The sequence below is a fragment of the Nelumbo lutea genome, chromosome 7 (assembly GCF_056320005.1).
Source record: "Nelumbo lutea isolate HS-2025 chromosome 7, American lotus-T2T, whole genome shotgun sequence".
NCBI classification, from domain to species: domain Eukaryota; kingdom Viridiplantae; phylum Streptophyta; class Magnoliopsida; order Proteales; family Nelumbonaceae; genus Nelumbo; species Nelumbo lutea.
Window position 1 is genome coordinate 190219 of NC_142690.1, and position 13943 is coordinate 204161.

General features: G+C 34.5%; 1 protein-coding gene across 3 annotated transcripts in view; it reads left to right on the forward strand.

Annotated features, from left to right (window-relative positions):
* The first annotated feature begins 6978 nt into the window (after positions 1-6978).
* Positions 6979-13943, forward strand: part of LOC148844452 (pentatricopeptide repeat-containing protein At5g15010, mitochondrial-like) — a 42723-nt gene continuing 35758 nt past the window's right edge. Inside the window, exons 1-2 of one of the 3 annotated variants that reach the window (XR_016102549.1) lie at positions 6982-9964; positions 13017-13101. Coding sequence is in view for 1 of the 3 variants with exons in the window: in XM_088956069.1 (XP_088812195.1) it covers positions 8013-9776 (1764 nt within the window). In the remaining 2 variants the exon portion in view is untranslated. Of the gene's footprint in view, positions 10034-13016; positions 13102-13943 lie in introns of those variants that run through there. The other 2 variants (XR_016102548.1, XM_088956069.1) reach the window with 2 other exon arrangements.

The following is a 13943-nucleotide window of genomic DNA, read 5'->3' on the forward strand; positions in this document are numbered from 1 at the left end:
CGACCCTTGATCCCCTTCATAGAGATGATGTATCGTTCCACCACCGGTAGACCATCAACTACTCCAGTTTCTCATCTTGATCCACCTACAGCTGAAGGAATCATTATTATTGGCATCATTATAATACAGTTGGGAAGTCACATCTTTTATGGTCATAATTCTATGATAATACAGTTGGTTGATATGGAGTCATTTACTCCTGGTATAGGAAGCAAATTAAAGCCTTGCACCAAGTTTTTCAGTACCATCAAATATTCCTTTGGTGAGGGTTGCCACTTCCTGCATTACGTCCCTAGTGGCATCAAACGCGATCGCCACTAGTTCAACATGTAGTGGTGGTAGCAGTGGAAGAGGAAGGTTGAGGATGATGGAGAGTTCTCCTCTTATCCCCGTGTACTTCCATTATCAATTTTTTCGGTTTGGAGTTTGGTTGTTGGATCTTGGATGTAACTTTTGTGGAGGAAATAAAAGAAAAAAACCATTATGGGTGCTGATAGTGAACAATGTCTATTTTGGTTCAGTCTCAAAGTAGAAGACAATGAACAGTGCCTTCTTTCGAGGGGTAGTTTGACATTTTCAAAATTGTTAAGTCGCACATGTCATCACATGATGTAGATAAGTGACGAACTAATAATGGCAGATACCTATTAGACAATTTTTGGAAATTGAAAAAAGACATGTTTTGAAGTTTAGGGACTGACTTGAGACAACCCCTTAAAGTATAGGGTATTGAATAGGATTTTCTCCCCCAAAAAACATTGGGTGAATTTCATCTAATGGGCTCCAAGTATTTGTCAAAGTGTAATGCCATGGAGTTATAATAATTTTGTTAAAATTTGTTATCCAACATTGTTTAAATTTTGAACAGTTGATGGAATTTTAACATCTTTGTACAGGTGTTCATTACTGTGCAGACGTTGGCAATTTTAATGGGTGGTCATTAACTGAAAATTGAACAAGGAGAGGATCACTTTACTCATGATAATTGGAGTTCAAATAAGCCCCCCACAAGATTTCCCCCTACAACTTCCCATAGCACATCCCCACCGTATATTGGGAACATCTCTTGATGATATTATTAGAAATGATGATGTCATCATTGGAAGATATTCCTAATACATGGCGAGGATGTATTGTGGGACATTGTGGGGGGCTGATTTGAGCTCTAATAATTGTGGTTCCCATGATAATTGTTGTTATTGGCTAATCATTGTTGAAAATAGAACAAGGAGAGGATCACCAACATAAAGTAATACAATTTGTCACAAACATCAAGAGAGATTTTTGGAGGGAACTAGATCTGCTCCTCACAAATGGGCACCTCATAAGCACATCCCCCATGCATTGAGAACATCTCCTGTGAATAATAACTAACAAGTATGGGAGATGTTCCTAATACATGGTTAGATGTGTGTGTGAGGAGCTGATTGGTCTCTTTTTAGAGAAGTCAAAAGGGAGGTGAATCAATTGAGTGGTGGCTTGGTTGGCATGTTAGCTGGGTAGGGACGTGGAATTGAATCACACTATTTTCCACCTATGTTTAAAAGTTAATGTGTGTTGTGTTTAGTTAAAAAAGACGTAGGGGAGGTATAAGTATTTGTTAGAAACATTTAGGAGAGGTTAAGTAATTTACCCTCCAATGTCGAGTAAGGGCAAATTTGGAGTTTTAAAATAAAACTAGCGGGGACCCGTGTGATGTACGGGAAAATCATAAAGATTTAATAATTTTATTTATTATTAATTAATATTAAATTAATAACCAAAATTTGTTGTTAATTAACTAAAAGTATTCAAAGTTATTGTTAATATCTAAAATTTTAATAATTGTAATTCTTATTTAATATTTATTTATAGAAAATAATTATTGTTAATTTAATATGAATAAACATTTTTTAATAATTTTAGTTTTATTAATAATTTGTTGTAATTCTAATAATTGTTATTATTTTTAAATGAAAGTTTGCTTAACTTTAAATAAATAAAAGTAATTATAAAAACTAATATTTGTATTAATTTCACTAATAATTAACAATTATATAGGAATGACAACGAGGTGGATTCAGGGTGGGGCACCCCATCCCTGTCCCTACTCCATAGTCAAGACACTCTACCCCATTCCCGCCCCATCCCTAGTGTCCAGCGGGTTTAGGGCAAGGTAACTACTCTTCAATGTTAGGCGAGTTCGAGGGCAAGGCACCCCACTCCTCATCAAGGATGGGGAATCCACAAATTTCCCCACTTGCAGTCAGCACGACACGACATGGCACGACTCACATGCGGCCCGCACTATGTTGTGCTGGCCCATGGGGCGTATCGGGCCGCGCCTCCCTCCCTTGGGATAATTTGGGCTTTGGGGGGTCCGTTTGGCATGGCGCACGACCCAAGCCTGCACAGGCCTGTGCTGTGCCGTGGGTTGGGTTGGTCTATGGCCTTAGGCCAGGCTAGGCCGTGGATCAACCCAAGCTATGAGAGGTTCATTTATTAAAAAAGTTGAGAAAGATGTTTATATTTTTATTTCATATGATTTTTGATATATACAATTATACCTATTCATGGGTCGGGTATCCCGACGGCCCGACCTGCCTTGACCCATTATTTTGCAGGTTTGGACAAAATAGGCACAACCAGATACTATTACATATATAAAAAAGTACTTATGTTATATGTAATAAATAAATAAATAAATAAATAAATATATATATATCTTAAAATATTAATAAATATCAAATTACTATTAGGAAATATTAATTAGTTTATTAATTTATCAAATTATTACTAAATTAATATAATATTAATTTGTAAAAGCATACTGAAAATAATATATTTTGTGTACAAATCAGGCTTCAGGCTTTATATAAGGGTTGGGATCAGGCTCAAGATCTAGGCCCCATGGTCAAGTCGGGCTCAAGCTCGGGCTTGCACATTTTCTGTTGATAAAGAGTCTTCTGTTAATTATAAAACTATGATTTTTTACAAATTAAAATTTTTATTTAATTATAGTCTATTATAAAAAAATATATAACATTAGATTATTTGAATATTTACCATAAATATATTTTAAATAGTTAAAATAATGGAATTATGTAACAAATTAAAAAAAAATCTTCAAAGTAGAAAAATAATTATAACATAATTTTGAAATTAATAATAATTTAATATTTTTACATAATATTATAGATAACTAATTTCACTTATATCAAGTAATAATTTGAGAAAATAACTTAAAAAAATTAATAATAATTTTAAACTCATAATCTATATTTATTATATAATTATATATACTAAAATTAATATTTATTGTATTTCAGTAATTATTTATTGTTTTTTCTGATAAATGTATTTTCAATGACTATGTATAGATTTATTTTGTTTCGTTATTTAACAGAAAACTTTCAATAATTATTGGAAATTAAACTACTATTATTGAATTTTTTAAATTTAATTTATTGTACTTATTGTATTTTTGTTATAATTTATTGATTAATTAATATTTATTATAGATTAAACTATTATTTAAGAATTGAGATTATACTATTTATTGACTAAGTTTATATAATTTTAGTACTTATTGTATTTTTTTATTATCATATATTTTCAATAATTGTGTATTTTCGCTATAAATTTTCAATAATTATTAGAGATTGGACTATTGTTATTTATCGAAGATAAGACTATTAATTTAGCTAAAATTATGGATGTTCATGAGTTGGTTCAGTCCGACTGTAGCTATTTGTCCAACCAAATTGACTTGTTCAGTTTGGGGAGTTGGTCAGCTGAAACCAATTGACTTTTTGTGAAACTGACCCACTCAATTTGTATTGGTTTGGGTTGGTTTTCACAAAAGGTTAGTCATTTCAAAAAATTTAAACTTAAAAATTTAATTTAATTTTAAATGTTATAGTGCAATTATTAAAAATTAAATTTAAAAATTAGATTTATGAAATAAAACATTTTAAACTAAAAAATATGGGAAAATTCTCATTTTTTAATATTAAAAATTATTCAAAATATAAATATTAATATATATCCATGGTTAGGTCATTCGATTTTGGTCGATTTAGAAATTGCCAAAGTGAAACTGATCCAATTTGGTCAAGTTGAGAATTTTTTGGTCCAAAGTCGACATAAAATAGTAGAAAATAGACCAACTCGGGTCGAGTTGATCGGGTTGGTCAGTTTCATATGTTTGATGAATAAACTTAACTGAAATTAATTATTGTTATTTTTGTATTATGAGAAATTTATTAAAAGTAGTATATAAAATATGAATAATATTAATTATTTAAAAAGTTGAAAATATAAAATGTATACTCTTATGTGTTTCTAATATGGTCATTTATTAGAACACACCTTATAGTTTTACATATTTATTCAAACACACATTATAGTTTTAATTTTACTAAAACATCCCATATATTTTAACAACTTATTTATTTAATCAAAATTTCATTAAGGAGTGTTTGTTTTTTTATTAGGCCATGCTTTTTTATTCCAAAAATACCCTTAACACTTTTTAATACAAAAAACAAAATTGGCCAAACATAGCCAATAGAGTGGTTGCCCGTGTCTTATTAAGGGCAAAAATTGTATTTTTATTTCTATTTTCTTTTATTTAAATTTATTTAAATGAACATTAGGGTCAACACTGTCTTTTTCCACTATCATCTAGTCGAAGATTGATTAAATCCGTTGCAAATTATAAGTGGTGTTTTAATAAAATGCTAATTATAGGGTAGATTTTAGTAAATCAATGAAAATATAAAGGTATTTTAGTAAATGACCATTTCTATTATTTATCTTTCACTTAATAAATCCCGTGTATGGCATGAGTCCCTGCTAGTATATATTAGAACAAGATGGTGAAGAAATTTTCTCCTTTTTTTGAATTTTTTATTTTTTAATTCCATGTCATTTTTTCAAATTTAGATGCACTTTCCCAATAACTTAAATAATATTTTCTTATAAAATTTCTCCTAAACTACTTCCCCACTATCCTCCACTTTCTCCAAAATTATCTTTAATTCCTATTTATCTTCTAAATTATCTCTAATTCCTTTTTATCTCCAAAATTATCTCTAATTTAGTAGAGAGTTTCTATCATAAATTATCTCTAATTCCTGTTTATCCTCTCCCCTACTTTTGATCTATATCTATTTAAAGGAAGTTTGTATTAAATAATTTAAGAATTATGTATATATTCTAACAAAATTATATAATAACTTTAAAATATTTATTAAAAACACAAAAAATAATTTTATATTTTTATGAAATATATCATGAAATAATGTTCTAACAATTTAAGTTATGTTTTTTCGGATTATCAATTTATATGTAATAGCTTTAAATAAATAAAATTCAAATAACAACAAATTTAAAATGTTTTATAGATTATTTAAATATATAAATAACAAAATATTTATCATAACTAGATTTTAAATAGTTAAAATAACGAAATTATGTAATAAATAAAAAAATTTACTTAAAGTAGAAAAATAATTATAACATAATATTGAAATTAATAATAATTTAATATATTACAAAATTAATGAAATTATGTATATTATAAATTATGATTTGATGGATAATGAAATTCAATAAATATTAGTATTCTAAAATTTAAGTATTTTATATAATATTTAAGTATTTAAATAACAAAATATTTAAAATAACTACATTTTAAGTATTTAAATAACTAATTTAAAAAATTTCTAAAGAGTAGAAAATAATTATAACACTAGGGGTAGGGGTTCTCACGGTTCAATTAACCGAACCGTGGGGTTATTTTATGAACCAAATCAATCTGATCGGTTTTTTGAGTATTTGAACCGAAATCGAACCGATGCAATTGGTTAACCGTCGACTGGTTAATGATGGATCGGTTAATCGCGGTTCAGTTTTTCGGTTTTTTATGCACTCAAAAAAAAAGCATAAAAAAAAGAGAGAGAAAGGTCGACGGTCGATCTGTGATTTTTTTTCATTGGGAAAGATGACGAGAGATAGAGAGAGAACTGAGAGATGAGAAACTGAGAATTCGGGGGGCCGTCAGTCGGTCTGGGGAAGAAGACGAGAGAGATGAGAGACTGATAGCTGAGAGTGAGAGAGAAAGAGAATGGCGTTTATTCTGAGAGAGAAAGAACTAAGAGACGAGAGACTGAGAACTCGAATGTCGTCGATCGGAGTCCGGAGGTCGTCAGTCGGAGACTCGAAGGCCGTCGATTGGTCTGGAGAAGAAGAAAACCAAGAGATGAGAGATGGTGATCTGAGAGTGAGAGGGAAAAGCGTTTAATTTGATTACAGGAAAAGAAGAATGGAAGATTAGAAAAGGCCCTTGCGCGTCAGTCTATAAGACTATCTACGACTGTAGCTAGGTGTAGCTGTAGCTAACTAGCTAGCTGCAGGTACTAACTGATTAATTAGCTGTAGGCGCCTGTAGATGAGTCACCAAAAAGGTTAAAATGACAGAAAGTCAGTCGTACTTAAAACTTTTTTTTGAAAAAGCGAGAAGAAAGTGAGAAGGCAGATAAGCCTGTTCGATTTTAAAAAATATAATATATATTAATATACATATATAGGTCGATTCGATTAACCGTCGGTTTTTTGAAAGGTTAATCGAAACTGTATCGAAATCGTCGGTATTTTAAGAATATCAAACCGAAACCGAATCGACCGATTCGATTAATCAAGTTTTCGATTCGATTTCGGTCGGTTTTTTCGATTGATTTGGGTTTTCGATTTATTTTGCTCACCCCTGTAATGCTTTAATATCGTGGGGGCGTGATTGCCACGTGTCTGAAATTTCAGGGAGGACAACGTAATCAGTATAAAAGCAAGGGGAGTTTTCAGCCACTGTTAGAAATTTCAAGAGGTTTCAGCCACCATTAGAAACTTCAATGACGTTTTAGTAATTTACCCTTGTTCTCTTTTCGGTTTTCGAAATTCCAATACCCTATAACTCTCTCTCTCTCTCTCTCTCTCTCTCTCCGTTTCTCTTTTCCCCTCAAATTTTCCCTCTCCAGTCGATCTCCACCACCAATCCATATTTGTGGAGTCCTATATCACGAAACAGGCTATAACAGCCGTATCTCTCACTCTCTGCCGCATCTCTCTCTCTCTCTCTTGATGATATTTTTCTGGTGCGTTTTCCGGTGAAGGCTCGTGGTTCTCTGCGAGACTCATGGTTAGGTCAAGGCTCGTTTTTCTTCTTTGATCCTCTTCTCCCTTGTTTTGTTTTTACACCAATCCATGGAAACTCTATATTCCACTCCATTGTATAGTTTAGTTCCAAATGTATAGCATCAAGTTATTCAGAATTAAAGTCGTTCAGATATTTTTATCATAGTAAAAGAAATGCATTTTGTGGAGATAGAGAGGGGTGAGGTTTGTGGAAGTAGAGAAACAAACACAAATAGCAGAATCGTTTCCTTCAAACGCTATGAACCAGAGAAATAGTTGCAAGCCACTGTGGTTATGACTGTAACAATTGATGTCGATCAATTGCGAGAAGCAAGGAAAACAGTGGATATAGATAGATTTCAACCAGGGTGTTGAAAGCTTTCGGGGGTTACGAGTTTTTTGGTAAAGGTCGAGGGTTATGAGTAGGTAGTATAGAATTGTTGTTTTGAGCGAAAGCTGCACCCAAGTAGAGAGTCCATTTTAAGTTCATAATCGATTTAAGAAAGAAAAAACAAGAAGGAAGAAGCGATTCCAAGGTACACAATTTATAGATCTTCCTTTGTAGTTAATTCAGTCATTTTAAATAGTCACTCAAAGAACCATTTCAAGAAAGAAGGAGCAAACTACTCTAAGGTACAAAATTCATTGATGTTCCTTTTCTTTTGCTTCAGTCATTTATGCCATTTTTTAGCAGAGACGTTCTCATCCCACGTTATTCTGATTTTTTATAGTTGTACTAATGTAATGATATAAATCTCTCTCTCTCTCTCTCTCTCTCTCTCTCTCTCTCTCTCCCCTTGATATATCCAATATAGTTCCTCCCACTTTAAACCAGCGACATGTGGAACTTCAGAAGAAGATATAACCATGCATTTTTCTCTCTCGTGATTCAAATCCATATCAATTCGTCGAATTATCCAACCCACGTCATAAAATCCATAACTACAAATGAATTGAAGCCTTCCCGTTCTAGTCTTTTCATGGGTCATTTGAATTCTTGTTTCTCCACTAGGTTTTCTTTTCTTAGTTGCTCTACTTCCAGGAATCCAAGTACCCATATGGTTGAATCAGAACATGGTGATGGTGAAGATTTTGGTGGCAGTGATATTGATATTGAACAATTGGATGTCAAAGATGACAACCTTGTTCGAGATGTTGAAAAAATTTTGCATATTCTACGGGATTTCAGGAGAGCTAGCATTGAGACAAAGCAGAAGCTTCAGTTATGTGGCATAAATGTCTCATCAGAATTGGTGATACGAGTTCTTTCTTGCATACAAAATGATTGGGCTGCAGCATTCACCTTTTTTTTGTGGGCCGGAAAGCAGCCTGGTTACACTCATTCTGTTCGTGAATACCATGCAATGATCTCGATTCTGGGAAAGATGAGAAAATTTGACACAGCATGGACCCTCATTGATGAAATGAGAGGAGGTAGAACTGGTCCATCGCTGGTGACTACTAAGACGCTCTTAATTATGATCAGGAGATACAGTGCTGTACATGATGTGGCGAAGGCAATCAGCACTTTTTATGCTCTCAAACGGTTTAAGTTCAACATCCAGATGGAGGAATTCCAAGATCTTCTCTGTGCTCTGTGCCGATATAAAAATGTGAAAGATGCTGAGCATTTACTCTTCTGCAATGACAATGTATTCCCATTTAATACTAAGAGCTTCAATATCATACTCAATGGGTGGTGCAACATAATGGTCAATCTGCGAGAAGCGAAAAGGTTTTGGAGAGAGATGGATAGAAGAGGAATAACACGGGATGCCATCTCATATTCCAGTATGATCTCTTGCTACTCCAAAACTAGAAACCTTCATGATGTTCTCAAGCTGTTTAATCAGATGAAGGAATTGGGTGTTGCTCCAGATCGGAAGGTTTATAATTCTGTCATTTATGGTCTTGCAAAAGGCAAACTTGTGAAGGAGATTCATGAACTCATGAAGACGATGGAAAAGGAGGGCTTCATCCCAAATGTTGTTACTTATAATTCACTGATCAAGCCTCTTTGCCAGGCTCGTCAAATAGATGAAGCAAGGAAATTCCTTGACGAAATGTTGCAGCATGGTCTGTTTCCGTCTATTAGGACATACCATGCCTTTCTTCGTATTCTGAGAACAGAGGTAGATGTGTTTGAGCTGTTAGGAAAAATGAAGGAGACAGGTTGTTATCCAACTTATGACACTTATAAAATGTTAATTAGAAAGTTTTGTAGGTGGCGCCAACTTGAAAATGCCTTCAAGGTATGGAATGAGATGGCAGAGAATGGATTGAGCCCTGACAGGAGCTCTTACATTGTCCTGATACATGGACTCTTTTTGAACGGGAAATTGGAGGAAGCCTTTAAGTATTATGAAGAGATGAAAGAGAAGGGGTTTTTGCCTGAACCAAAAACTGATGAGATGCTTCAGATTTGGGCATCTGGTAGGCAAACTACAAGGTGGCAGATGTTTGGCTTGAAGGATAACTTAATCTATTGCAATTCCTCAAGCAATGCCAAAATCACTGCTAACACTGGTTATGAAAGAGATTTTTGCAGACAACCTGAAATGAGAAAGGTTACAAGAGAAAAGGGTTTCTCTTTTTGGGAGTAGTGGAATCTCTTGCCATAATAGTGGAATGGTGGAACAGGACGAATGTACCCAACCCCATAAGCTGGGACAAGGTTTAGTTGAGTTGAGAATCTGATCATAATAGTACATGAAGCTCTGCAGTATCTGATCCATATAACAACCAACATTCTTCAACTGGTCAACAATATCAATTTCCCTACCAAATGCAGGTGCACATCTAGACCCATATCAATGTCTCTCAAATGCCTTTTTAATCACTGGAAGAATTGGGCTTGGAAGTGTTCTTTGTCAATGTTTACAGTAAAATATGTTCATACAAATTATGCCTGTGAAAAGTATAAAAAAGATCACCTGGGGTTGGTGAACTTGGTTTTAAAAGTCTTAAGCCTTGAGATGTGAGGTGTATGCCTTGAGGCAGGTGCACAGATTTTGCCTCAAATCTTAAGTCTCATAACTTTGATGTGAGGCTTAGGCCCTTGTCAGAAAGAGGCATACACCTTACCTCAAGGTGTGACGTGTGAGGCATACTTGAGGTGTAGAAAAGTGTAAGCCTCAGGAACTAATTACTATTGAGTGGTTTCGTATAAAAAATATATGTATTTTTATAGTTCAAACCATATGAGGGGGGCACTTTAATAATTATGAGCCAAATAAAAGGAGTAAAAGGAAAAACCAATAGGGAAAATCAAGTTTGTAATTTCTCTTGGTGTTTTGTGGGAGTTGAATACAAGGACCATGAAGAGCCTTCGTAAGTCTCTTTGGATTTTTGGTTAAACCAAATGGGATTTTTCTTAGTATTCTACACTTTTGGGTGACCGACCATAAATCAGACATCCTAAATTATTTTTCTCATTTTTCTTCCTAGTTGATTTATTTTCTTTTAATTGATTTCTTTTTTGTATAGATCATATCAACTAAGCTGTTTCCTTTCTTATAAATTATTGGGTAACCAGAAATCTAATATCATTTATATGGCTGATTCGTCATATAATCCCATTAGTAAAACCAATTTTGATGGTGGGGAATTTTTGATATTCTAAAATATTATGATTGGTCATTTGAATAATTTGACAACTTTGGATTAGTTATGGTTGTTTGTTGGTTAGTTATTATTTTGTTAAACGCTAAAAGCCTAAAACTTGTTGCTTATAAACTTATATTTTATAGATGTTTGTAACATCTATTTTTCTATTTTTATCATTTATGAACTTCCAACATCCTGATTTTAGGAGATAATCCCATGAAGGACAGCTTTTGGAACCCGGTTTTGGAAAGACTTGAGAAAAGGCTTGCCTCATGGAGTAAAAATTATCTTTCTCTAGGGGGGGAGAATCGCTTTAATTAGGTTTACCCTAGCTAACCTTCCTGTTTACTTTCTGTCGGTGTTTAAGATTCCCGCAAAGGTCTCAAGTAGAGTGGAAAAGTTAATGAGGGATTTCTTGTGGGAACCAGGAGAGGAGAAGAAAGACCATAGGGTGAGTTGGGTGGTGGTAACTAAAAGCAAGCAGTTAGGAGGGCTTGGGATTGGGAATATTAGGAAAAGAAACATGGCATTGTTGGGGAAATGGTTATGGAGGTTTCCAATGGAAAGGGACAAACTCTAGATGAAGATTGTGGCTAGTATACGTGGGTTGGAAGACAATGATTGGGATCCAGGAATCTTGGCAAGGACTACAACTGCTTCTCCTTGGAAAGCCATTCATGATTTGCTTCCGGTTTTCTCCCCTTGGATAAGGTATGATCTGAACTCTGGTAATCTCGTAAAATTCTGGGAGCAGCCTTGGGTTGGGGACTCATCTCTGATGGAGCAATTTCCCTCCTTATATGCGTTGTCTGACCTGAAGATTGAACCCATTTCTTCTTTCTTAGTTCTTTCTGATTCTAATTCCAACTTTGAATGGAATCTAGGGTTGAGGAGAACAATAAGGGATACTGATTTGGGTTTGCCCGTCGTCTCTACTTGCCACCCTTGAAAATGTTTTCTTGGACCCCATCCTTCAATGGTTCCTTCTCATGTGCGTCGTTTTGAGACCTTGGTCCATCCTCCTGCTCCCTCTGGCCTTTCCTTCCACGTTAATGAGATTTGGAGTAAATCCATTCCTCCTCGGGTTAGTAGTTTTTGCTGGGAAACTTTCCTGGAAAGAATAAACACAACCGACTTGCTTCAAAGAAAGAGACCTAATTCTTGCTTACTTCCCAATAGGTGTATTCTTTGTAAAGCTAATGGGGAAACGGCTTACCACCTTATGGTTACTTGTCTGGTTACTAAGACTATTTGTGAATGGGCTTCATCCTTGTTTGGTGCACTTGGAATCCCCTCGTGAGTTTGCAAAGCTTGTTCTCTCCCTCGTTCTCTAGATGGCTTAAGAAAAGAGGGAAGATCATGTGGAGAAGCATTAGAGCAGCTGTTTGCTGGTCCGTATGGGAAGAGAGGAACTCTAGACTTTTTCCAGACAAGGAAAGGTCTATGGAGAATTTAACTGAATTGATACACTTAAGGGTCAGTCATTGGCTGAAATCTTTGGAGCTTTTTTCAGAGTTCTCCATGGCTGATCTTTTGAGAAAGTGGAAAGAAGTTGCTACCTCGTCTCAGTGCAAAAGGACCTCTAGACCTTCTTGGTCCCCCCCTCCTTCAGGATTCATGAAATTGAATTTTGATGGTTGTAGTTTAAGGAATCTTGGGCCTTTTGGGATTGGGGGAGAGGCTGGGATTATTTTTGCTATGTTCTCTGGCCCTATTGGTGAGGGTGACTCTCTTAGGGCAGAGATTTTAGCAGCTTTGGAAGGAATCAAAAGAGCAAGAGAATTAAACATTCGGTGCTTGATCATTGAAGGGGATTCGGAGGTGGTAATTAGGTGGTTGAAGGAAAACAACAATGGTTTGTGGAGCTACAGAAATGAAAAGAAAAAGTTTTAATGGCTGAGTAGGGATATTGAGGTGAAGTACAGCTGGGTGAAGAGAAGTGTTAATTCCATGGCTGATGGGTTAGCCAAGCAAGGGGTGCTTAAGGATTCTTTGTTTTGGGCCACTTTTTAGCTTTCCTTCTTGTTCTCTGTTGCGGGGGAGTTAAGATATTTTACCCCTCCTCTCTTGTACTCAAAGTTTCACAATTTTTATAATTTAATAAAACATTCTGTTATTGATAAAAAAATCCTGATTTTAGGATGTAATCTTTGTAATTCACTTGCTTTAATACTTTTAATGAATGTTACAGTTATTGATCAATATAAACTTATAATTTTTTTTGGGTAATTTTTCAGGCTTTCGCCTCTCTTTTTTGTTCCATTACAGTTAAACTAACACCATTAGCCTTTTAAAACATTGTTGGTGAATTATGAGCTCAAGGTACATATACCGACATATATACATTTATTGCATGCATGTATATGTGGAGGCTGATTTTATGGACGATCCAGCAATTAGTTATCAGATATTTAACTTATTAGCTCTCTTTTACTTTACATGTGTCTTGCCATTAGAGTGCATATGCCACAAGTGATAAATTGTCATTATCATTCTTGACTTTTTTCACCTGTTTCGTGGTTCTGGTGTTTCATGAAGATGTTCACATATGGATGTTGGTTCGACTAGATTACCATTTTCCTTATTAGATAATCACCTTTGCCACCTCAGTAGTGATGTGCATACCCTTTTCTATTGGATAAAAATAACTTTAATTGATTAATATTTGAAAGAATAGAATATATACATGCCTGCTAAACAACCCATATTTGGGTGATAGACCACCCAACCCTCAAACAAATATATCTTTGAATCCCCTTCCACTGCAATGTTTCTTAAATTCAATTTCTTACTGATTCTTAGCCCTTGTAATACAATCAACAATTCTGATCTGAATGAGTCTCTTTGTCCCACTAGGCCCTGGTAGCCTCAGTTTGCTTCTTTTTGTATTCTAATCTGGGGTGGTAAGATGTTCAGGGGATTTTTTGTATTGGGCTTCGGGTGCCTAGCCTCTCCTTAGTTTAGATGGAAGCACCTCTTTAGGCTGTATTTGTTTTTTTTTTCTTTTTTAATATATCTTCATTTTTATCATAAAAAAATAAAGCTAATATAATCCCCATTGTGGTTCCTAAGCCTCCACCAATGCCTGATGATCTTGGATTTCCTAAGAACAACCATCAAAGTTTATCACCGTTCCAATCGACCCCTGTTGAGCTCGCCAGGTG